This window comes from Drosophila nasuta, chromosome 2R (genome assembly GCF_023558535.2).
Source record: "Drosophila nasuta strain 15112-1781.00 chromosome 2R, ASM2355853v1, whole genome shotgun sequence".
Lineage (NCBI taxonomy): Eukaryota > Metazoa > Arthropoda > Insecta > Diptera > Drosophilidae > Drosophila > Drosophila nasuta.
The window spans coordinates 33732231-33760224 of record NC_083456.1 but is presented as its reverse complement, the minus strand read 5'-3'; the positions used below and the strand labels follow the sequence as shown (position 1 = coordinate 33760224).

The window sequence follows — 27994 nt, the reverse complement described above, 5'->3', positions numbered from 1 at the left end:
TTGCCAGTAGGCAACATAGTGAAGCAGTTCAAGACAGATTTTCGTGTGCAGTTAACCGACTCAGCAATCAAGCCCACATACCGAATATTGCGATGCGATACTCAATAAGTGATAGCCAGTGATAGGAAATTGAGACAAACGCCAGAAAAAAAGTGTTAACTGAGCAACCGTGATTGTGAGCTGTGAAAGAACCAAATGCAAAAGTAAACTTAGCTGAAATACATAGCATGTGGCTGGCTTACCCTCGGGTATGTTGCATATTTATTGCATTTATTTTATTTTATTCGGCAACTCACGCAAAAGCGGCAAGCGTGTAGCAACAAATGTAACGCCTTGGTCGAGTACGTTGCTTTAAGTTTTATTTGTAACCTAGTTTCAGTAACTCGTGTCATTCTAAGTGCGTATGTGTGGGTATGTGTGTCTGTGTATTTGTATGCAGGTGCATGTGCATGTGTTGGCTCCTTGATTTTGAATGACTTGGCGCGCATTTCTTACACTTTTCTCGAGCTCCTTTCGCTCATGCAATGCATTTTATGGAATTTTTCGTGAACGTAGTCGCACTCGTATTATTCATTCTACAGCAGCATTGAAGAAAAGCAGCTCCACTGAAAAGTGCAATAGCAGCCAGCCAGCCAGGCAGCCAAGCAGCAGCGAATGAATACAACCATTAAGCTAACGTCAGCAAACCGGTGGGTGGTAAAGTTTTGCCCCTTATGTGCCGGCATCTACGGGTATAGTATGTATGCAGTCATTTTTAATGAAATTGGAAACGCCTGAAAGAATGTGTCCAGTTCAAATTTAAACTTTCTCACCTCACTCACGGAAAACATAGCAACGATCGCATAACGAGTAGGAAATATTCTAAAATAAATGTAGGCTAAAAAATATAAGACGCTAAGACAGTTATGGTAGATTGCAGGCTTTTTAAGTGGATATTCATACCTAAGAGCAAAATACTCAATCGGAGAATGTCTACCCCAAACAGTGAAGCTAACTTTTTACGGATGTACATTCTTTTTTGCATTTTAAGATCAAAAAAATGATACAATAAAACTTTCAAAAGCTTTGTGCTAACGAATTCAATTGCCTTAAGTTTTCTTTTAAGAACAAATGGTAGCAGATTTTGTAAATGACAAGAATTAAGATAACAAATTCACATAACAACGTAAAGACTAACGGCCAAATAAAAAGAAAAACGGCGTCAAGAAAATGCTGCAAAACTTTTGTACCGGCAAATAAAACAAAAGCCCGTCAAAGCCCGAGCGACAAAAATTGTTACAGCACGCAAATAGAAAAGTCATGCAAAGAGGCAACGACAACAACAACAACAACAACAAACGAATTCATAACAAGACTGGTGTGGAGTGAAATACTTAAGCCAAGTCGCAACGATGTCAAAGTCAGGAAGCCGTGTGGCTCTACCGGAAATGTAAGGCGCCCACTTGGATTGAGGGAGTTTGGGGATTGATGTTGCACGCCTAAGAAAAAGTCTAATAAATTAAGCAATTTACATGAATTGTCATTTGTTGTGCGCTCCAAGACAACTCATTTGTATATGGCAATAAGAAGGCACGGCATACGGAAAACCTACAAATTCCTTGCTTTCTTCTCGACGATATTCATTAACAGCAAACCGAAAGGTGAGACCTTTCAGTTTGGTTAATTTCTGCAAATTTCATTACTTCCCCCTGATAATGAGGATACTGGTTATTCGTATTTTAATACTATATGGTACTCATTTGGCACAGAGATGCGCTTATCTGTGAATATTTGCAAGTTTTTTGCCTTCTGTTTTTGTTGCTGATTTGTGGAACAATGAAATTTATGTGCATATTTTGTCTATTTGACCTTAAGTTGTGTTCTGCATATAAATACGTTTTCATTTTTATATACATATGGTATGTACATGCAAAGGAATGGGAGTGAGTTAGTGCTTCGGGCAAGTGTTGTTGATGCTGACGATGCTGCTGTACTAAAAGTTTAAGCACTCACAGATAAGCAACAGTTAAAAGTTTGTTGCTGTCAAACTTAGAACTGATTTTTTGTTGTTGGCCAACAGTCAACACGTGGCGCTCAAAGCTAATCAAACTATTGATTGTTTGGGTGATTGCGGGACAGGATTTCACTTTGACTCAGATCCTTTTTTATTGCCACCGCAGCAACGACAGGTGAAAGTTAAAAGCATCTTTCAAGTTGTTGTCCAAGCTTGACTCTTACTTTGCCAAACTAATACAAAAGTTTCCTGTTTTTCATTGGATGTTTGAGGAAATTGATTTTCGATGCGATCCGTTATTTTTTTTATGCTCTGCTTGATGTTTTAGGATTATTGCCTATGCCTCTTGAGTAAATGAGCTAAGCAAAGTGTACGAATTTTGTATTTTCCTTAACTTTGTTTCGCTGGGAGCATACCATCTTGTTGCTAGGTGTTAACCTCTTTGACATGTGCAAAATCAAAAGCTCTTATTGATTTTATATGTATAAGCAGGAAGCATGTGAGCTAAATAGACAAAGAGAAAATATGAAAGTCAACTTTGTATACGCTGGGAATTGTGGTGCAAGGTATAAGTTCTTTGTACATGAAATACTTTTCACTTATCAAAGCACAAAAATTAATTGTCAGTATCAGCAACTTGGTGGAATCGTATCCAAGCAATTATTCCCTTGGCTCCGGCGGTATTTGGTTCTTAAGGCTGATGCAAGTTGGCACGTAAATATAATTCTTAGCGGAGTTAAACACCATGAAGAAATTTTTCTGTCAGTTATGTGGTGCATACATTTACTTTGTCGGCTTACTTGCCTGTCCCAGATGTCCTTCTTTTCATAAAAAATTCATGCGAAATTTGAGTATTATATAATTATTTTTACTAAACGCACAACATTTTTGTCACTTGCCGGCGGAAAAATGTCATTTTCTCACACATTTAAACCATTGCATAAATTTTAACTCAAAATGAATACCAACTTGCTAAAACCCCCAGACGCCTCACATCATAATACAACACATTCACTTACAAATACACATACACATACACATACACATACATATATGCAAATTTTCTGGCAGACTGGTGCTAAAGGCCAAGGCATGCAATTGCATGAGCAAGCACCAGGTCCAGGACCATGGCATAATGTCGGTGCTCCTTTGACATACATGCCTTAGATGCTTAACTCACACTTGCATATTTGCTTACATATACATACATATACGTCGCACCAGACTCAATGAAATTCGCCCCAATATCAAAGTTGAAACAGTAACATACAAAAAATGTTTTGAAAAATATCGCGTGAATGAAAAATGTGTAAAAAAAAATGCTAAAACATTTTACGATAAGCACTTAGGAAATATGATGCGTGTAATATGCACATTTTAAATTAAAATATGTATTCAACAAGTATGTATGATCCAAATAAAACTTCTCAACTCGTAGATACCTTATTTCCATCTCGAAATCTTGAAGTCATATCCATTCTCTAGTAATTACTCACACCATCTTCAATGATTTACTCAACTCAAAATAAAATTGGATTACATATTTATAACTACTCTCCTCGGGCATGTTTTTTTTTCGAAATAGTATTTATTAAAAGTTCGAGCAAATTCAGCACCTTGACAATTTATAAATAAATTAGGTAATCATGTCTAAGAAATTGGCATGTGGTTTTTCACGAAACTTAAACGATAATGGAAAAACGTTTCAATCGTGTAACATAGCTTACAGCGATTGCTTACGAAAAAACCGATTTAAGTTTTAAACGTTTGACACTTTACAATCGCAAAATGTCGGCAAAAAGTTTCACACGCGATACAACAAAAACAAGAGCAGCACTTTCATTGCCATGTTAACCCAAGTCATAAAGCCAAGGATAAAATGCAAAGTGCCGAACTTTTAATTTAAATTTGGGAAACTCTGCACTAAGAGCGGGAGCACCAAGAACCCAACACAACCAAAAAAAAGACTGAAATCCACCGAGAAAAATTGAGAATATACTTCAGAATATATTTATCTTGCTTCTGAATATAGTACTTATACAATATTACTATATAGTAGAACAGTGTAGATTTGCATCAAGAATCACAGTTTGCAAAATGTAATGTAAAGTCACATGAAATCTCTAAGTGATCTATTATACTAAGCTTGTCAAATCCACATTCTAGTCCCAAAACCCGTATCCTTAGTTTGCATGTTAACCTGCCCATCCGAAGCATTGAAAATCCAAAAGAGACACAATGAATGACTAGATGTTGGTGACGAAAAATGTAAGTGACGTGCGACACGAAACCAACATTGAGAGTGGGAGTTTTGTAATGTTTTGTAAAACTAATGAAAGTCCACATCTACGCAGGGTGCGTTACATGTCAATGCACGATTACAAAAACAGAATGCCAATAGCAATAAACGAGAAACAAAAACTGCTGCAAGACAAACTCAAGAGACATGCAGGAACTTTGTGACAAAAGAGGCGCCTAATGAAGCAAAGACTGGTCGTGAACGCACTGCAGTACCATCGGATATAAATAAGTAGACAAGCTAAGCCTTCACACTAGCCTTATATGCAACAATATACACAAAGGAGTCGTTAAGTATTTGTTTTCTCTGACTTATTGCAAAAATTGGGAAGCAGAAGTAACAAATCATTCAACTTGCTTTAGGTTTCGTGAGACTTAACAAAATTAAGCCACCTATGGAAAATAAGTATCACGACAAAGTTTAGTTATAAGTGGTTATAAACAATACCATTCTAAACAAATAAATACAAATATTTTTACATTATAATCGCGAAAATCTTTGTTGTGTATGCAATCAAATGCTCGCATCTAAAATCAGACCAAATCAAATTATTTATCATAAAATAATAAGAAAAACATCGTAAAAAACAGTGACGAATATGAAATAAATTCAGCAGTAGCCATTCGTATTTGATGGGAATACTCGAGCCATATCAATGTGGCAATGAAAGTTTCAGAACTGATTGAGTCAATGATGACGGCATTAAAAGTCGTAAATGGATCTTTTTGTTTCGAATATACGCATATTATTGTGAGAGTGTGCGCCAATTATAAGCGTTAGACTCTGTATTTGCCATTCTAACAACGGAAACAAGCAAGGAGATTTATTTTTTGATATTTCCGTTTTAATGTGACAACAACAACATTAGCATGAGCAACATCATCAGAACAGAGAAAACTGTGAAACTTTTTCGATAAAAATGTAAATTTATTGGGTATGTGTAACAAATATGCTGCACATATATACATATACATTTGTATGTATGTACACACATATGATATATAAATTTGCTCATATATATGAGAAGTATGTATGTATATACATATGTGATGTGTAAACGTATAACAATAACATTGATGTCTCTAGTGGGATATATGAGAGTGGGCAAATCGTAGGTGGATTCTATTGCTGTATTTGTGATTCTGGGCAAATACATGGACGCCGACTGATCTCTGCTGTGCTCATCACGCACGACTAGCCTCATCATATTTTTATTATTTTTTATTGACTCATTTTGATGTTCGGGATAACAATCCATTCATTTCAATTGTATTATTGTTACTTAGTTAACATCTTATGCAGAGTAACTTTTTAGGGTTCGATTTTATTTGATTTGTATACTGAAACTTTTTATACAAAAACTTTTAAATATGGGGACCCAACATGATTATATTTACATATGCATGTGTTTGCGTAATGATGTACATATTTATTATAATATTAAAAGCACTTAATCAGCGGCATTATTATACTTATTGTATGTATTTATTTATCAATTAATTATTGCTTCAATCATACAAACAAAGAATTATATGCCCAGAAAGTCCCACCAATAAATGATACATACATTTTTCATACAACAAACTTTACTTTGTTTGTACGATAAAGAATGTATGTAAATTTCTCGGTCAATTATATTTCACAGCTATACAATTTGGGGCAGTCGCATTAACTGCGAAGCACACAAAATGAGTAATGCCAACAATCAGCGATAACCACAGTGAAGCAAACAACAACAAAAAAAAAGATATTTTTAAATGAAACAGCTATATAAGTTCATGTAGACAAAAGTGTTAACAAAGTCTTAAATATTAACATTATGTAAAGGTTCCAAGCGCTATTCAACATTCTTGACGAATGCAAAAGGGAAATTAAATAAATTTGATAAGAAAAAGTTGAAAAATAGGAAACCTAAATTACCATTTACTTCTTATTGTTATATTTTTGTTCAATTTTATTAACAGGCAAAAGAAGAAGAAAACATGAGGTTCCTTGAATAAGTGTAAAACATATTTTTAAATCAAAGAAAAGAAAGAAGCGCTACCGCTATTAAGCAACATTCGAGCAGTATAGCTGGGGTAAATCCAAAAAAGGATCCAATAAGCCACCATAAAAATTTATTGACACAAAGGATTGAAAATAACAACAGGCAGGAAAAACACATGACGTTCTATGCATGCCAAATCACAAACTCTATATGCTTCTCCAATAATAAGCTCAATAGCCAACACAACCGTATTTACTGTTGTTTATGTCCCTAGATCTGGGCAGCATCCCATCCCCATACCCTTTCCTTTGCTTTCCTCCATCCTTTCGCACAAATAAAATCCCACAAACGTATATGTTTTTCGTTCTTCGCTTAATTTTCGGCCCTGTTCGCCTTTCACTTCTCGATAGCCTTTGATTTGCTGTTGTTAAAAAACATTTATGCGATATAATCAAAAGCAATGCGACACACATCTTTGGTGCCGTTACTATAGCAGCAAGTTCACACAGTTCACAGAATAAGGTTATACCATTTTATTATTGCCAAGGATTAGGTTATAATTGTGTATCATGTTTCGTTATTTTATTCATTCCATTTCAAATTTCATAGGCAGAGTCCATATTGCAGACTTCACTGTTTCGCTTTTGCTGCAATAAGCGTAGTTCAATGATATGATATGACAAATCTCCAAATATAAATATATGTTTATTGGAGTGTTAAAGTACGCGCAGACGCATCGAATCGATTAGATTCTATATCAATGACTATTTAGAAAAATTTGATTAGTAAAATTCACATTTTAAGATACATATACCATTGGCATGCGCTAACGCTAAACAAATACACATGGACTTAACAATACCAAAAATGTATCAACATGCCCGTTAGTTGCAGAAATTGATTTGAAGAATGTGAGCATATTTGTTAGCGGATCATTAGACACGGAAATTGAGTCGACAAAAGTCTAAACGGCAAACCGGAAGGTGACATACACAAACGCACACAATCCGGCACACATACTCATGTTCAATCGGATAGCCCGAAATGAATCGGAAACTTTTGTAGGGACCTGGCCTATGTAAAAGATGGCTGCGTTCTTGCTTGCTGTCGTTTTTGTCGCAGCTAAAGCCTTAGAACAAAAAATATAAGCGTATATTAAATATATGTATTTGCATTTGTTATATTTACCATAAATAGTGAAGCGTAGATATTATCAATTCAATCATTAACGCAATTTATACTTCGAAGAATTGTTTGAAAGTAAACTCATTAGTAGATAATTAGTGTTAACAAGAGCAAACCTGCCAATTTTATAAGTAATGAGATATGTTACTACCCTGGCACTCAGACCAAAGGAAAGATTTCTGATTATTTCGCAAAATTTCACAGCAGGTGAACAGAAAACAGAAAACTTGAGTACCATGCCAACCATTGTAAACTTTACAAGGGTTTGGGTATTCTAAGTTTGCTTAACAAACTTTCTATTTTCCTGTTTTACGTTTTCTCGCTCTATCTCCTGCTAATTTGCATTAAATATTTATTATTACTAATTAAGAATATACGACTTCTGCTAATTTAACTTAAAACTTTTAGGATGCATCTCCAGAATTCGAACATAGTAAAGTCTATACCCAAGGTGAAAGAGTTGTAACTAAATGATTATACTCATCAACCAAGAAGTCCAAACGTACATATGCATGTACGTTAATTAAATTGGATTGACTTTCTAGCATTGTTGGTGACGACTTGTGTATGGGAAAAAGCATAGGTTCAATTTTGGGACGCGACAAGCGCAATTAACATATTTTATCAATCTTTTTTCATTACCCAGCTATCGCCTATCGCACGCTCGCACTTACACAATTTAAATAACTCAAGTGGCAAACGGCAAGCGGCAAGCGGCACAGGGCAAGGACACTCGACACAGACGCTGACATACGAGATTCAGCAGGCAGGCAATGTCGAGTCAGGCAATGTCGAGTCAGCGCCATTCACATAAACACATTAACACTTTGCTCGCGGCGCAGGTGCAGAGAGCGCGGGGTCAAAGTTGGCCAGGCCACATTAAGCCCTGTGAGTTTTTTGCCCGGGTCACTTGGGCCACAAGGTCGTCCCGCATTACGCACTCACTTGCCCAAGTGAGACATGAAGCGGATAAGCAGGACTCGAATTCACCGGATACGCGCGGCAAATACGGCACATAAATTACACTTTAATTTTGCAACATTTTTGGCCACGGCTTATAAATCAACGGCATGTGCTGGAAAGAAGTTGAAAAAAAAAAACAGAAAAACATAACAAAAATGAGTGAGTGCCGCCGTGGAACGACAGCTGCTGGCAGGCACGCTGGCTGACTGTTGGGTCTCGTCGCCTACCAGACTCAGCGCCATGGGCAATATTGAAATTTCAATTTAATTACATGCATTGAGTGGAGCAAGGGCTCTTGTGCCCGTCATACTCGGAAGTCGCTAACAAAATGAACAAAATGTGGCTAAAGCTTAATTTGTTGAGATAATTGTGCGCAAATTTCATTTTTATTAAATGGGCACCCGCTTTTGGGTGTTTTGCTTTTTTCGCACTTATTATCAAAATTGGATTTCAAGTGCGGCTTGGCCGCGGTCTGGCTCAACTTTGACCTTAACTATACTAACTCACTTCGGCTCACTGCGTAATTGGATATTGGGTAAGGTTTGGATACAATAAGACTGAAAGCCGAGCAAAACCAATTAGCTATGCAGCCTCAGCTAATGGAAACAAAACTTTTCCGTTTATGTTCGAATTTGACTTATTTTAAGTGCTAATATACTCCACTATCGCAGATAGTTGCAATATAGTTAATACGACCCGATATTTAGGTATTAAAAGGAAGGTCTCGCCTGAAGGGAGAGATGCGCAAAACAACAATACATTCCATTCTATCGAACTCAGTGTAACGCATTTAATTAATTCTTAGCAGAGAAAATGTCGAAGCAGGCGGAGGCAGCGATTCGGAATAAAAAATAAAATATTTGATGAATAAAATCCATTCATACAAAAGGCGACCAAACTCAACCGCAAGTGTGGCACTTTGGCATGCGAATGGGAATGGGAATGGGAATGTGGATATGGATGTGGTGGCTGTGGCTCGTTTGGAAAACCACATGCTGCTAGCAGCAGGACGGACAATATCAATTTTAAAGCGAATTTAATAAAAATGCATTTATGCGCATTTAGTGGCATTTAAGTTGAGTAAATGCGGACCCTTTATCAAGCGAAATGCTGCAGCCAGTGCAAATGCGCTGCACATTTAAATCCACGTCGCCTGGTTGGGTTTCCGAAGCAGCGTCTAGGGGAAACTCATGGCTGCTACAGACAGGCACGTGAAGTAATTAAGCTGATGTGAAAACATTTGATGTGGTGCGAACACTGACAAGAGTCGGCTATAAAATTGATTGTCGAACTGAAAGCTTAACCCAATGCATAATTTTGGATGCGCTCTAGTGCAACAGATTTATGGCAAACGTACTAAGCTAGTCTGTGGAGTTTTCATTTTAATGGATCTGACCTGAGAATTTGAAGGGAAACGGGATCCTGTGATGCCTTTGCTCTCTCGCTCACCTGGCAACTGATGTGACTAGTCGTAAATGTGAGACTTTGAAACACTTTGAAATAAATATTTCAATTTGTTGACGCTGCTACCCTAGCCATTTGGTGTGAAAAACTTGCAGCTATTTTTAGGTGTCGCCTTCTCGACTTCTCGCTGGTTGACACCTCGACTTTATTGCCATGTGACAAGAACATCTTCGTGCCAATTGCATGGCAAACTAAATGTGTCAAGTGAACGGTGACTGATGTGGCAAGTAACAAATAAACTCCAGTATTGGCGTGGCTAACCCATGACTGTGTTAAAATGACTGACTCCATGTGAATGCATTGCGAAACAGTAGAAATTTGAGAAGGCTGTGGTTGGCTAAAAATTATTTGCATGGCCTAAGAGAAGACATTTACAAGGAGTAGAATAAATGGCTATGAAAGTGGTAGTAGGATCACTTAAAATGGCGTTGGCTTTGTATCAGCAATTGTTGGGGGACAGTTAGCCCACACCAACCACCCTGCAATTGCTTGCTACTACGTTACAGCCGCTAAGAAGAGACTGTCAATGTCTCCATGACAAAGCTTGGCAATAATTTGTTTATGGTTGCGTTCGTGGTGATTCCTTGCCTCGCTAAAATACATTGCACACGCAAAGCTAATCTTCTTTTAATTAAAAGCATCGAGCGATGCTTTAATCAGCTTTTTCTTGCCCCTTCTTGAGTCTGACACAACACAGCTTGGCCCAATTAAATGCGATCCGTGTCGTCTGCCGGCTTCGACTTGGAATGCTTATACTTCTATGACGCAAAGAAGCTTCATAAATTCCGTTTATTTCCATACAGACAACGAACTTTTCTAAAATGTATCTTGAACGAATGCTGTTCAATTATAATATTTGACAACAAAAATAATAAACATAAAACAGCATCTCTTTCCCCTATATTAAGCCATTGTATTATTTTTATATGTTTATCCACTAAAATAAATTGTAAATAATTTTCTATTCATTAAAATACACGCATATACATATGTATATATATATATATTAGGTTGGCCAAAAAGTCTTGCGGTATTTTTATTGAATTTTCAATTGTTCATAAAATTGGTTAGAATAATGCGATTTAAGTCAAATATGCGCCGTTTTGTTCGATGACGAGTTCCCAACGAGATGCCAACTTCATAATGCCCCTCTTATAGAAGCTCGCTTTTCTATTGGCAAAAAACTCGGAGAGCCAATTTTCACAGGACTCTCTTGTGGCCAATTTCCGACTACCAAGGTCGTTCGCCATGGACAGAAATAGGTGGTAATCACTTGGTGCGAGATCCGGACTATACGGTGGATGCAATAGAACCTCCCATCCGAACTCCCGGAGCTTCTGGCGCGTCACCAAAGATGTGTGTGGCCTGGCGTTGTCCTGATGGAAGACAATTCGGCCTCTGTTGACCAAAGATGGCCTCTTCTGCTTGAGTGCTGCATTCAAGCGGTCCAGTTGTTGGCAGTACAGGTCCGAATTGAGCGTTTGGCCATAGGAGAGCAGCTCATAGTGGATGATTCCCGCCAATCCCACCAAACACACAGAAGAACCTTCCTGGCCGTGAATCCAAGCTTGGCCACCGTCTGGGCAGCTTCACCGCTTTTCGACCACGACCGTTTGCGCTTCACGTTATCGTAAGTAATCCACTTTTCATCGCCAGTCACCATCCGCTTCAAAAACGGGTCGATTTTGTTGCGATTCAGAAGCGATTCGCATGCATCCATACGGCCAAAAATGTTTTTTTGCGTCAAGTCGTGTGGCACCCATACATCTAGCTTTTTAATCCAAGCTTCTTCAAATGGTTTAAAACGGTTTGATGACTCATGCCAAGCTCTTGGCCGATGCTACGGGTGCTACTATGCCGATCTCTTTCGATCAATTCGGCGATTTTATCGCAATTTTCGACGACAGGCCTTCCGGACCGTGGCGCATCTTCGACCACCTCCGCACCAGAACGAAAACGTTGAAACCATCGTTGTGCGGTGGAAATGGAAACTGTATCGGGTCCATAAACTGCACAAATTTTATTGGCAGCATGAGTTGCATTTTTGCCTTTATCGTAGTAGTACTGTAAAATATGCCGTATTTTCTCTTTATTTTGCTCCATGTTTGTGACGCTATAACTCACGAACGACTCAAGACAAACAACAATAAATCAAACACGTGTTAGCGCGGGAAAAGAGCTTTCCAAAAAGGTATCGCATGAACCGATTCGATAAATAGAACTAGAACTACGCGATTGCAAAGACACCTATCGGAAATACCGCAAGACTTTTTGGCCAACCTAATATATATGTACATGTGTAATTCTCCAACAAGAGCTTTAAAATTAAAAATTACTATAAATTAATTGAAATCAATCAATACACAAAAGTTTTCCCACTATTAAAAATTATAGTTCACGTGAAAGTGTCAAATATGTCCATAAAAGAAATAAGTAAAGACTCCTACAATTCGAAAAAATCTATTAGTTGTTCCATTTTTAACAAAAAAGATTTATGAAAAATTGAACTGACGAAGTTATCTAACATAATAATTTGTTCTTCTAAAAACGAATTACATAGTAGGGAGCAACAGACACTCTGACGAAGACTGTCGACGTTAGCAAAGGTAGAAATAAATCAAAAGAAATGGAAACAAAGACAACAATTACAAATACAATGTTTTAATAAAAACAAGTATGCTAATGCGGAGCGCGGTCGACAATGAAATACTCTATATCTCTCGTCATATCCACTCGGATGTTGATGCAGATACAATATGTATAATATACAGATTTGATATTGTAGGAGAATAGTATTCTTCTTTAAATAGCCTTTGAGTTAAACTACCCTTCAACTTTTGAAGTACAGGATATAAATACACAGTACAAAATGAAGTGGGATGGGCAAACAGTAAAAATAATATTTGTGGGGTAGGCGACCAATCATAATGTTGTTGCAAACACATGTTTACAGCTGCTTGAATGCGACCGCAAAGCAACAGCAGGCAATAACTACAGCAACAGCAACATCACCAGCAACAGCGACAGCTGCTGGCATCTGACAATAGCTCTGTCGAGATTCGCCTTTTTCTGTTGTTTGTGTGTATATTTTAATCAATAAACAAACGTAAATGTACGAAAAACAAATTAATAAAATGCAACAAGACAAAAGTGGAGAACGAAGTTTGGTATCCAAACAATGACAAAATATGATAAATGAAACTGCATTGGCCTGCCAATGACAATGGGACAACAATGACAACAAACAGGGAGAGAGCCAAATGCTCATACTAAATTTAGAACGCACTACTCTCCCCATAAGCATTGTCTAGTAATTGTGGCAATTTGCTATCACAAAGGGCATAACAAATGTTGAGCGGAGGAAATGATGTGTGAATGAATGTGTGCACCCGATCTGCCATCCTTAAGCCCCGTCTGCTTTCATTCTTACCGGAAGTAAATTTTGGTTTTAGTGCACGATGCGATATGCAATATCCATCCAATGCACTACAGAGGTTTTCAGCTTTATCTGTCAATAGAGCGCTAGCCTATTACGGTGCCTCATCCAAATTTATGCCGCTTCATCTGCCAGAGTACCTAATCTAATTGCAATTCAAATACTGCCTAGACATTTCGTCTTTCAGTTATCATACTACTCTCTATAGAAATCAATAATGACGAATAACAACGGTAACTAATTGAGAGTTGTTGTAGCAAGGCTTAAAGGATTTGAAAATGTTTCCTGAAATGCAGCGCATAATTGAACAGCCACGGGATGCCATAAATAATGTTACTAGCAGACCCCTAAATCTATTGACAGAAATAATTAGGGAATTTTGCTGGCGGGCTCAAGCTAAAAGCGATTGGCGTGCAAATTGCCAATTAGTCTGATATCCGTATGCAATATACATACATATGTACATATGCAAACTCATATGTTAGGTGGATAATTATTCACATGTATGTATATTTGTAGAGCCCAAGCCAAGTAACCGCTGAGAGGTCAACGAAATTGCTTATCAGAAAAGCCCATAGAAATATAAATCAAGTGAAGCAAGGTGGAACATGATGAGTTCTCAAATTGCCCGTACCATTGGATTGCAGGTGCATTTTCCTGCTCATAAATTATTTATTTACAACTTTGTTATTTTAACAGCATGCAATAAACTCAATATTCATTCATAAATAAGCACACATTTTCTGGCCTTGTTGTTTTGTCAACAACTAAATTAAACATTGCCTTTTCTCTCTTTTTGCAGGCCGGCTCATTAGTGAATGTGTGTGTGTGTGTGTTTGTGTTTTAAGACATGTGTGACTAGAAGTTGGAGCAATTAGGAGCAGCACTAAAAGCGCGTTCAAATGCGACAAACATTTTCGCGGAAATGTGGCACAGCGGAAAACCTAACGAGCAGGAGCAAGTCAAAGTAAACGACACCACAACTTTGCTAGCAACATAAGACCAATCACTTGGCAACATGTTGCTAAGCAATCGCACCAGCAACATTTCAAAATTATTGCTGAGCTATGACAACATTCTCACATTAACTTCGGCCGCGTTTAGTCGTGTTCGTATGTCTGTCGGTTACGCATCTGTATCTGTGGGATGCGCGTCGCGTTCGTCTGTTGCGGCAACGATAATAGAATGACTTACTGAATTCCTATAACCAAACGATTAGCCAAAGATATATTAAGTTAAATGTAAACAAAACGAAATGCAACAGTTTGTGAATATGTCATCGAAAAATAATCAAAAATAATAACATGTTTAAGAAGTTTTACACATAACATCATATTAGTCTTGGACTTAAGAAAACATTGCCTGAATTATATTATGAGCTTAATGTGGAAATTAATAATTGAGTAAATTAGTAGAAATACATAGTAAATATGCTCTATACAAAATCATCGAATAATTAATTAAACATTTTTGGTGACTAGTGAAATAACGTGTGCATACTCGTGAAATCTGGCAAGCAACGTGCCAAATTAATATACTTGCTCACTAGCGACCCGCTGCAAATCCGCACAGCTCAATTAATTTCAAACTTAATTAATGTCAGGGAGTAAGTGCTGGGTAGCACGCGAGGCGAACGCTTACAAAGTGTCCAAAAAGAGCGACCCGCTGACAATGTGGCAGACACTATCAACGCCATCCGCATCGCTCACTCTTCTCTCTACCGTAATAACGCATATGTCAAGCTGTAAGGGAGAGCGTGAGCTCAGGCGTCGCATCTGGTCAAAACATCGTCCACACATTAGTATCAACAACGCGGAAATGCAAAGGCGTAGTGAGAGTCTCGACAACACTTCCAAAATGTTCTCATCAAAATCAGCAGACAGTACCACGAGAATAACATCAACGACAATGCCAGCGACAGTAGGAATAAACATCACGCGTAGGTGTTCGTGTCACAGTTTAAGGCCCAACAACAGCAATACCACCAGTAAAATCAGCATCCTGCACTGTGTACTGCTGTTGTGCATTTTATGCGGTAAGTACAACAAACATCCAATGTGCTTGGCATTATCACATGAATGACTTTTAACAAAATGCGCTTAAATGGCTCTGACTAGTGGACCACACAGAAGTCACAGACAGACCCAAGTGAAATACTATACTATAAAAGTGGCAACAAAAAAACAAAACAAAACAAAAAAGTAAAACAACATTAAATCTGCGGTTGCTGGCAAAAAATCGCAGCACAAATCAAGATGAATTTCTGTGCATTTTTGTGTATCTTTCGCAAAAAAAGTTATATCTGCACATAGCCCATACACACAGCACATACATATGTAGCTGTGTTCGTATACACAGACAGGACGATACAGGCGAGCCTCGCCCCAAACGAATGAAAAGAGAGTTCTCAGTACTGTCGGCCCCACATGCCACTGTCTACATGTGGTTTTCATGCCATGTCTAAAACGCTAACTCGTCTAACTCATACCCTTTACTGTGATACAGTCTATTTTATATTTGCCATATTTAATGCTTCAAATAACTATCACTGTGTACTTTAAATGCTTTTGTTATTGAATTCGAACTTGCGTTAAATAATATTTCCATATTAATTTCAATAATTACCAGCAATGTGCTAATTATACCTTATTCCATTCGAGCTAAAGGATATATGAAAATGGATAAGCGTGCAAGGCAAAGCAGTTAAAGGTAGTGCCAAAAAGAAGAAGAATAAAGGGCAGGAACATTCGAGAATGAGCAAAGGCAGCAACGGGTATATAAATTGACTTGTATTTTCCTTATTTGAGGGTTCTTTTTTTTGCGTTAGTGAGTGCAATAGTTCTGCTCGACTTCGAATCTAAAATATGTAAGAATTTTTTTGTGGCGCTCCTGTTACCACTTAAGAATGAAATTAACTCCAGCGCACGAAAGTATGCAACGGAAAGCGAATACACCCAATAAGATGAGTTGTATGTGGTTAGTGGGAGTGGAGGGTAACTGAGTTTACTCAGAGAATAGCTTGATTATTTCGTATTGAAATTGATACTGCAATTTATTATAAAATAAAAGGGTACGAAAAATCGAATTCGTTTAAGGAGCAGCAGACTCAGAGCCAAGAGTAATGACCATTCCGAAAATTAGATTCTCTTAGCGGTAGCTGTTTTGCTTGTCGCCTGCGGCTCTATTAAGTTTAAAGCTAAGTTTTTGATATCGATTTTCAATTCATTCCACGAAAATGGCTGCTCCGCGCTAAAACAAACTGAAATCCATTTAGTTAACTCCCCAATCGCTGCCACCCACTAGCTAATCAGGATAAATAAATATTTATAATTAATTTAAAATATAAACATAAAACGCGGTTGCAATTAATTTTCGCAAGCAGATGGAGAGCCGTCTATGACAAGCCCTTTATTTAAGGATTACGTATGCGCATCGTCGCCTATGTTGAATGTCAGAGTAAACGATGGTCGCTCACATTTTAATAACGCTCTCAACGCAAAGTTGAAGGCATATGAATAAATTAATGTTCGCATGAATAAGCAATCAGCATTAATGACCAACGCCGCAGCAATTGGCTGACAGTAGATATTGCACATAGAACATGGTATACGAGATTCGTTTGTATGTACATAAGTACAAGGGGGGAATGTGAAAGTGGTGCAGAGTGAAATTAACATGAAAGGCAAAAGCGCACCTGACGTTTAAGCAAAGAAAACCCAGAAGGTCAAGCGGCCCGTTAAGCGACTAAAGGCGGACTATGGGAAGCTAATGAATTCCGCTACCGCAGCAGGTGTAGTTATCCTGAGAAGCATACTGGTACCATTGTAAAGAATGTGTCTGAGCCGGACTGGGCGTGCTTAATGAACTGCAATCAATGGCGCCAGTCGATAAGCGACGAAAGGCGACTGATTGTGCGTGCAACATGAGGCTGACCGCAAATGTGCACAGATACACGGATAAAATGTTTACACAGGTTCGCATGGGCACACGCACAAGCACATATACACACACACACGCACACACATAGGGACTCCATTCCCAATTTGATTTATTCAGAGTTCTGTTGGCCTCGTCCTGCACATTAATTATGTACATTATGTTAAAATTTATTTAAACGCACAACAAAAAAAAAATAATTAAATGTGGAGAGCGAGCGCGTAATTGTGGGCGGGCAAAATGTTCTCAATATTTAATTATAAAAGTTATTTGTGGTTTATTTTGCATTTACCAGCCAATTTGAATGTACACAATCAAAGGATCCCCACAATGTGTTCATCAAAATCAAAATGCGTTCAAAATTGCTATTTCCATCTTCACAAATTAATGGCTATTTCAGTATTCGTGCATGTTTATTCCCAATAGCATATTCTAATTAATCAGTTGAACTTTTTGAAATACATTCATCAATATGGACAGAAGTTATAATCAATAAATGTTTTGTTCCCAACCCATAAAACTGTATATAGATTGACAGTTTCAAAGCATTAATGCCTCGAAATAAACGACATGCTAATATTGGTGCTCTAAACATTTCACCACCTTGAATTTTTGAAAAAAAATTTACTTTGTTTAGTTCAACAACTGCAATTTCATTAGAATTTATGCATTCCTAGAATCATTAAGCTAAACCACTAACTTTTTACAAGATAAATCAGCTTAGCAAAGCCAATTTGTGTATATTCAAATAAAGCAAATACCATTCTCACTAATCTAGCATCCTCATATGACATACATAAAAAAAAGTGCCAGTGGAATAAGCATTACGTGAGAGTCTGGTGAAATGATAGTTGAAAGTCCAAGTTCTCAAAACGCATACTGTAGGAAACTGTACAAACTTTTTAACATTTCAATTCATAATTCAACACATAATTATATCTCGATAGTGCCCGTCTATCTCCAAATAAGTTTCTCTATCGCTGTTACTCTAACACGCAATAGTCAGTCGCAATGTGTCATAAACTTTTCAAAACTGTAACAGCGCCAATTTGTCCGCATAACTGTTGACCACTCCCCATCCCTTTCAGTCGTCTACCATGATGCGATTTCAAAAGAGATTTGAACTCAAATTCCACTGTTTACAAATTATGCAAACATTTTGCAGGCACAGTTTAGGAGTGTGTAGAGGATATGCAAATATATTATTTGCAATGTTTGCATTATGCTAAATAATTGAACACATTCAGTTCGCTATGGTAGAAGGGGGGCCGTGGGGCTCATAAAAGTTGTTGGTCACTTTTGCAATTTATGCTGTACAAAAATATTGCGTTAATTATCACAGAATGCTGTTCAAATTTATTACAGCCAGTTGCCAAAGTTAGCATAATATGTGCGCATGTATAACTTCGCAATTTAATTCTGCACATCTTATTAATTTTTTGAAACGCGTAATTACATGAAGAATTCATGTGTAAAAATGTGATATTTAACTCGTAAATCGAAATATTTTGTGGTTTTATGCGCTGCTATAATTGTGTATGAAATACAAAGCTGCAACGTAATAAATAAATGTGGACTGATCCAAGAAATGTGAACGTCTTTTTTTATAGATTGTAGAGACTCGAGGCCAACCATAACTTAAATTAGTTTGATAGCGACGTCTATTCCCTCCATAGAACAAAAATTCTTTCTTTCTATTACCCAGTCTCTTTTCCTCTGCTTTTCTGACTACTGTTGTCGCTTGACACGAAAAATATTACCCATAAATTATCACAAGTGAGTTCATCGCATGGATTGCATTTAGTCTATTGAGAGCCAACGTATATGTACGAGTGTGTAAAAGTTCATATGGAACATTGGAGCACTCTATGTAACTACGCTACTATTTCGAAGCACCGCCTCCTCCATCTCTACCACAACCATCTCATGACGCCCACCTTCTCTAGTTCATATTTGTAACTAAATCCCTGAGTTCCACAACGATGGGTGGTAAAAAGTTTATATGCATGTGTTGTAAGTAGTCTGCCTGTTGAGCCCATTGCATGTGGATAACACTGAAGGTATGATATATTGATTTGAGCAGTTAATAAACGTTTTATGATCACAGTTGCAAATATCAATGCTTAGTTACTCGCACATCATTTTGAAATGATAACATATTATTAGAACGTAAAAGAAACTCATTGCAAATGATGCGAATACTTTTGCTATACTCGTATTAGCCAGCAAAAAATATTCCCCGCTCTTATCTGCCAAATTGTCAAATACTCCACTCAAATCTTCAAAAGCCTCCTACTCTCAGTTACAAAACTGTGTGGCAATCGAGCTAAGCCTGGCCTAATTTCCAAAGCCTTGCGTTGCAAAAAGCAAAACATTGTCAGTCAGGAGAATATTGTCCACAAGGATGCGGAACAGCAGTCACACTCACCAACATAGGCACAGTCTAACAGATATTGCGCACAGCCCAGTAAAGCTGCACAGGGGGTGGAGAATCTGACGAAATTGAAGCAGTCACTTAGGCTGGGGAGCACACTGGAGATATTGCGTTGCTATCTCGATTTCAGTTCAGAAACAAAAGAAGGGCGACAAAGGCAAGCATTCGGCCTTTTCGAAACTTAAATACTCTTTTTAATCATTTTGAAGTAATCAATGAAAATTGTAGTAAATTGTAATAGAATTTAAACATTTATATAGTGTATAGAATTACAAACTACAAAATTACAATTTTCCATACCATATGTTAATAGCCTGCTCTTATATTAGTTATTCTTATACACTGCACAAGAGCGCAAGAAGATGTCTCTGACGCCAAATAAAATTGTATGGTGACAGCAGGCAAAGGGTGGAACAATTGAAAAGGAGATGGAGAGTGAAAGAACAACAGAAAAATAGGCAAAGAGGTTTACAACTTCTCGTAAGATGGCTTAAACGGTTTGCGAGTTTATAAAAAGCCAAACACACTTTTGCATAGAATCAGATCCTATATGCAAGAATGGGTGGATGGGCGGTCGTGTGTTCTCGTATGTACAAAAAATTGTAAGACAAATGGAAAATTGCTTTTTGATGTAGCCAGTCCAATTGCCCATACAGGCATGTCAACTTCATCATTGATTCTTGTTGCAGCTCGTGTTGGTAGCAAGAATAAAATACTATACAATTTTTTGCATTGTTACTCTTTAAGAACAACGCCCAAATATCTGCAACAAAGTCCCACTCACAGTCACTGAGTAGAGAACACAATCGTGAATCATAGCATGTTTTAATCCCTGCTTTTTATGTGGACCAGTGCCGATGAAAAACGGTGCGATGACGATGTTATGGTTAGTATGGACGATAAGCCACCGTCAGTCGACCGTCAGTACTTGAGCGGACATACGCCGTATCAATATTGTTTTACGCCCCCGTGCCAAAAATGCAAATGTGACCACGTAGTCTGGCAACCGCTTCTGCCAGTTGTACAGCCAGGCACAGAAGCAGGAACAGGAGCACGAAGTGTACCAAGTGCAGGAGCTAAAGACATATGCAACGGATAGCCAGCACCTGCTGGCAAATTGTGGGCAACTTCAATGAGACTGCTGCTGCCGACTGACTCTCTGAATTCTGTCCTTTATAGCATACCCATGCACGCTGTATCAATTTGAATAAATCTGATATCACCGCTTTCCACGTTCCATTCCAGATGCCGCACAGGCGACGCTGCGCAATGTCAACCTGCTTGTAGAACCACCGGCGGTTCGGCGTGGCCAGTCAGTGGTGCTACGCTGTGAATATCAGCTGGATGGTGCGCCGCTTTATTCGATTAAGTTCTATCGCGGACAATTGGAGTTTTATCGTTTCACCCCGGGCGAATATCCGCACACAAAGGTTTTTCAATACCCCGGAATTAAAGTGGATGTACGTGATATAATATATATTCAATGTTTGGTACTTTTCGAAAGATCAATGGGTCTCTTATATACTTGCAGGAAAGCAGCTCTAATGCCACCCTGGTCCACATACGCAATGTGAGTTTCGGCCTTTCTGGTAATTTCAGCTGCGAAGTAACTGCCGATGCGCCGCTTTATTCAACTGCTACAGCGTATGCGCAAATGCAAGTTGTGGGTGAGTTAAACATTAAAGCATTCAGTTGTCAATTTTCAAATATTTTTGAATTCTATTATTTCTAATATTTTAGAATTTCCCGAAAAACGACCTCAACTATTTACGGAAATCACACGATACGAACCGGGCGATGTACTGCGAGCAAATTGCAGTACCCCACCATCAAGACCCCGGGCTGAGCTCCGTTTTACCATTAACCATATGCCGGTAAGTGTAACTGGGTTCTCCTTCATTTCGTAGATAACGTTACTCGTAAAGCAATTGGATTACCGTTTTGTACAAAGACTACAACATTTGACCCTTTTTCAGCTTCAGCCTTAGTACAAGACATTGTCAATTAGGCTGCATAATGTATCCGAATCTGGGTCTGTGCTGACGCCTAGTTAAATTACTTCAGCTTGGCAAATGGGCTCGTAAATCCTTTGTAATTACATCAACCATTTCTTAAGTCTTAAGCTCATTTCAAACACATGTGATATACGAAGGATGGCTGCGTGTAATTTGAACCAACGTGCGCCATGAAATTTGTCATTTATTTATGAATATGATGTTGATGTTACACAAATGAAATACTGGAGGACCCTCACTGTGAGGTTGTACTTAATTAAAATTTGGTCCTTCAGCCTCAAACCTGTACACACGGAATTAAGTCAATAAACGCAGAAAAGGGTCTAGGTTTGATTTGATTGTGCGATTTGCCCCTTGTCATTTATCATTTTGCAAAAAGTGAAAATGAAATAGAAAACGAAAACGAAAAGGAAAAGGAAGCAAACAAGTCACTTGGCCTACAGTCATATGCATACGTACTGTCTAAAAGAGCATCATTAGTCATTTGGCGGTAAATTCATGTTTGCATCATTTTTGGGTCTGGTGCTAATCAGTTGCATAAATCAACTATGAAATGCGAACGTTGCTCAGTCCGAATCAGGGCGTATCCAACGTTTTTAAAACCAAATGGTTTTCATTTCTGTATCCCATTTTGACCACAGGGCAAGCAAACCTTTTTCTTTGTCGCATTGCTGTTATTAATCATAGCCACGACATAAAATAAATTACGTTAAAGTTGTGCACAGAAATTGCCCGTCTCGGACCATGTCTGCCAAATGAATTTACGAGACAACACTTTTCAGTTGACACGCCCACACAAATAGTATAGAGCATTCGACTACCGACTGCCACTGATGGCTGAATGCTGAATGCTGAAGCCTGAAGACTACCAAGGACCGAATGCCAACTTCGAACTGCCGACTATGGAGTCTGTCCTGCTGCCGACTGCCAAGCAAAAGAAAACTTATTAAACGCTTCATAAATTTTTATATTATGTCTACCCACATCATCAGACATAACGTGCAGTGGCACGCGGTGCCTCCTCGATCTTCTATATTCCCCGCTCTTCTTACCATTTGGCCGTCTTATCCAGTCATTTTGTATCTGTCGCTGGCTGTTGTCTACTTTTCGGGGCACACTCACACATGCGCACATATTCACACAAACACACATCAGCACATGCAGGCCGTTGAGCATTTTATCTAGATGCCACTTGCCGCTTCCCGCTTCTCACTTCCTTCTACTTCCAGTCAACCAACTAATGACAAAAACCGAGACAAAAGTGCGGTGCTTGGGTGTGTACGTGTGTATGAGTGCACGGGGAGGAGGCACTGATATTGGGAGTTGGGTTTAACTGTCTGTCCGTCTGTCTCGGCGTTCCATATAAAATTTTATGTGTGTTGTGTTTATGTTGGCGTAGACAGCAGCAACAACACGATTTTCATCCATTCTGCTAGCTGTGGCCATGCAATTTAGTTTCATATGCCTGTAGAGTAAATGCTTTCTTGATATTGAATTATGATCTGAATGTTCGCTCTTTAAATGGGCTAGAAAAGCAAGCCTTAAGCGACTGTGACTGGCTGTGCAAACCAGTCATAAATAAGTAATACCAGCTTCAAATCGTCTTGTGCAGTTTTTTCTCCTGACTTCTAACTAAATAGTTTACTCAACATAGCAAAAGAAGAAAGATACAAAGAAGCAAGCTGTACTACTCATATTATACAAACATACTATATATCTCAACGCACTACTGCATTCGAGACGAGGACTGGTTAGCAAGTAATTTCAAATGAATTTGGGACCATCTTATATAGTTTATTAAAATTCAATTGCGTAAGCACATTTTCATTATACGCACACATAGTATACGAGTATTTGGCAAAGTTGTTATTTAATTTATGCACAGCTCTCCACTTTGCTTGATAAAAGTGAAATGTAATTTATTAAGCAATTTATCACAAGAAAGAAAACTTCTTTAATAGTCTTCGTAGTTTCATTCACATTCGCACTATACAGAAAATAAAACAACGACACATGCTGACCATGGGCAAAGCGATGAGGCAGCAGCCTTAACGACTAACATAATTTGTTGAAAACTTTTTGTCATATTAATGAAGAAGTAACTGAAAATGAAATTTTTTGGTGAATCATGGGAATTAGTTGGGATTAGAGCTGTCGACAGTTGGGGGTTTGGGAGTTAGCTGGCAAACAAGTGTCTGGCCGATCCAATGCCATTAAACATCGATTTTATGATAAATTATTTATTCGGCATTAGTGGGAGACGATTTCGAAACTACTAAAAGTGCCGTAGACAAATAAAGCTGAGCAGCAGCTTTAAGTGGCTGTGATTAATGAATCGCTAGCAGATGTTAAAAGAATGACACTCGTAGGAGAAACAGTAATCGATAACGCACTATATTAAACACCCATGCGAGCTATTTTTCTTGGAGCATACAATCTCTGAGTATTCTACATTATTTACGAATAAAATACAGTTTAAGCATTAAATAATAGCACTTATATACACATGTTATAGGCAATATGCTCGTAGATTTATCACTGAGTTTAGTTATCTCGCAAATTATTTGTAAATATGTGTAATAATTTGGGAATTTAGTTTAATAGTTTTCGTTCCACGATAAAAAGAAGGAAAATAGTTAACCTTCCATATACAAACGTAGCATTATATCAACACTGTTTCTGCTTATTCGCATAATGTTGTTAATAGTAGAAAACAATTAGCCTGTGAATTGTTCATGCAAGCAAATACCAAACATTCATAGGCCCAAATTGGCGTAGGAATAATTTTGTGGAAGGCAGCGAACCCGTCTGTAAGGACTTTCGAAGCTGTAAAGGTAAATCACAAGAAATATGAGGGTATTTACACTTTTGGGTCGCTGTTTCAGCCACATGGTTAATTAAAGCGCTTGCGTCTTAAGAGTTTCTCGTAAATTACGTGGTATTAAATTCCCGAAAGACAACAGCAAACATAAAAAGAGCGAGAAAGGAAAAGAGTGAGAAAACGAGTTAACTAAAATGGCTTTTTATGTCGCTGTGCCTTTGCCAGCATGAAAATAAAAATAAAATTCAAATATAAAGTTAAGCCAAAGAACGTACAAGAAGAAAAATAAAGTGCCTTTTGTGTGTGGGTGTGTGTGTGTATGTATATATGGGTGAGAGAAGGTATATATGTGTGTGCGTGTGTGTGTGTGTGTGATGCTAAAAAGGGTTAAAGGCGCGCAACACAAAACAGCAACACGAACAACAATAAAGCGATTTTGCTTTTTAATGTTGTGGGTGTGTGTGTGCGGTGCTTGAGAATTGGCTCCGCCCTAAGCAACTGCGTTATTCGGCTCCTTTTCGGATACCGCTTAGAACAGAAAGATGGTACTGTGTGGTCCCACATTTCGTCGCGTATTCTCTGACTACTCTGTCGCTTCGAATGAATACCGCAATTAGAAGTTCACACGGATGTTACAAATATCTTGGTCACAGGGTATTTGAATGTCGATCACTTGCATGATTTGGCTGCAGACTTTGACCCAATTCAACCCGAGTACCATGACTTCAACCTGCGATTTCCATTTCTTACACCTTTTTAGGGCACTAAACAGAACAAAATACATGTATAAATAAATGCTGCTCAAATGTTTGTAAGTGGAAATGAAATGCGTATTTATTGTATTTAAATTGCCAGCGTTTACTAAGGGGCACTGGTTGTCATTAGAAACAGTGACAGTGTAGCAGTAGCAGTAGCAGGGCATGCAGCAAACGGAAGTGACATCACAATCATTTGCAAAATGACGCCTGCACTTCCTTTGTCGACAACAATGGCTAACACTACGACCATTTGCGAATAAGAGCCTCGTTTCATGCGAAAAGATGCGGCAAACGGAAATTATGTGTCCCAGTAGGCGGAATCGCTAGCAAATGAAGCAGAAAGCAGAGTAAAAGGATGAAATGAATATGAATATGCATATGAATATGAATATGCATAGAACTTGAGCTTTACCAACGGCTTTACAGAGTGCTATGGGCAAGACTTAGGTGCGTTTTGTTAAAAGTCGCTATTCATGTTGCTGTCATGACGGAAATGAAATTTTTAAATGCACACAACGAAAGCAGGCAGGCAGGCAGGGAGGCAGGTAGGCAGGCGGGCAGGCAGGGAGGCAGGCGGGCAGGCAGGGAGGCAGGCGGGCAGGCAGGCAGACAGGCAACTTGGGGGTTGGCGAGCAAACGGACAGCGCGTTGACAGTCTCAGCTCTTGTTGCTCAGTAAGTTAAAGGCAAGCTTAAACAGTTTATACAGCAGCGCAAGAGTAGAAACTAACAACATGCAACAACGAGAACCAAAACCAAAAGCAACAGCATGCAAACAAACAACCTTGAACGGCAGACACTCAAACAATGTGTTGGACAGTTGCAGAGGCGAAAAACCCAACAAGGCATATGAGTGTTTCTCTTGCTGTTGCTTCTGTTGACTCTGCCTCTGCCATGTACTGCACTGGAAACTGTTTTTAAAAGGCAACATAAAAAGGCAACAACAAAAATAAAAACAAAATATGACACACCATGTCCGTTCGTTTTCAGTATCCGCTTCCTTACACTGCAAGTTGCCCCTTCGGCACTGCCTGCGCCTGCTCCAAAGCATTTGCTACCACTGATGTCGCACATGCAAGTAGCCCCCTGTTCTCAAACAGTTAGAAATGGACTTTCCTCCGACCGCTGGTCGCCGTTGCGACAAATGCCACATGGTTGTAATAACCCCCTCACACGACAAATTGGCCATTCATACTTGTATATTCGCTCGGCGTTGGACATACTCACATAACTTTTGGGAGACTTTCCCGCATTCAGCAAATATATATGTATGTATGTATATTTTAGTTTGTCAAGCGGAAGTGAATTCCAAAATCTGTTTCATTTGGTCACACTTACACCAGCCGTAGTAAAAATATGTATTCCGTTTACTACACACATACCAACATACACATGTAAGAGGCAGCAGACTAGTTGGGTATGAATAATTTAAAGCCTACTTTTAGGCATGAAAATATATGCATATGGTTGCCGGCAAATGACTTGCTTAATACATTATCCTAAAAATAAGTATCATAAGTATTGTGCAATGAATAAGACAGCGCAATAAATGTTTCTTAGGTGTTTGCATTTAATTAACAACCGTCAACATATTCTCGACAGGTGAGCACAGAGGAAACACAATACATTCGCACTGTTGACAACCTTATAGCATCCAGGCTGAGTCTCAAACTACAATTGCAGGCGGTGCACTTTGTGGCCACTGCCACCACCACAAACAGCAATGGAAATATCAATGGCAACACTCATGGGCGGGCAGCTAATGTGCACATGACAAATGCATTGGTCAATGGCAAAGGTGGACTCATGCTACGCTGCACGGCTCAAATTGGTGATTTATATCAGGAGTATAAGGAAATCGAATTGGGCTCGCCACAAAAGGATCCGGTGCCCGCCAGAGGTAAGCCACAACCACAGTAAACAACTGAACACACACCTTTCGCATTTGCAAAACGCATTAAATTGCCCATTGCAGTTACACTCTCATCCGACTCTGGATTGCGTAATTTCTTCGAAACCTACATCTATAACTCAGCCGCTGGTAGAACTGATGTTGTTGGCAGTGTTCTCTTGGGCTATCTAATCGTCTTGTTTTGGATTATAAGAATCGGAAGTTAAGCACAAAATCGATTACCAACTAGCCACTATTGCATAAAGTACAGCTTGAGCATGAAATGTGTATAGCATAGATAATGGCTTAGACAAGAACCTACTTACATTTTAGCTTAGCTCCCCAAAAACTGCAGATACTCGTATATTCATATAACTTCTATATAACTATATAAATAACGCATTTCATGTTGTATGCATTAAAATAAATTTAAACGATTCTGTAAATATTTGTTCTATTAAATAAGCCATTGCACGTACGTTAGAGTGAAAATACACCCACAAGGAGACTTGGACAGACAGACAGACAGATATGGATAATTGTTAATTAATGGATTATTTAATGATGCATTAAATATCGCATAAATTATTGGTTCCATTGCATTTTACTCCATGAAAAGCATAAAAAGCTGCAATAACACTTTGAATATCAACGTTAAGCATAAGTAATTAATTTAATGAAAACCAATACAAAACAAATACAAATTTAAAAACTGTTAAACTAAGAAAATGAATTTGAAATAAAACAGCATAAATATCCGATAAACATTGTGTACGGCATTAAACATTTGCGTTTGTATATTATACATTTTTT

At 38.3% G+C, this 27994-nt stretch overlaps 2 protein-coding genes across 6 annotated transcripts in view; one reads left to right on the top strand and one right to left on the bottom strand.

Moving 5' to 3' along the window:
* The window catches only part of LOC132787390 (single-strand selective monofunctional uracil-DNA glycosylase), a 132589-nt gene that overhangs the window by 34611 nt on the left and 69984 nt on the right, over positions 1–27994 (bottom strand). The gene's annotated exons all lie outside the window — the stretch shown is intronic.
* LOC132786244 (uncharacterized) lies at positions 11–27953 on the top strand. Its single transcript, XM_060792728.1, has 7 exons — positions 11–248; positions 14130–15362; positions 20943–21157; positions 21229–21364; positions 21438–21571; positions 26893–27190; positions 27266–27953. Exons 2-7 carry the CDS (start codon positions 14924–14926, stop codon positions 27406–27408), a joined length of 1365 nt encoding a protein of 454 aa, XP_060648711.1. The 5' UTR covers positions 11–248; positions 14130–14923; the 3' UTR covers positions 27409–27953.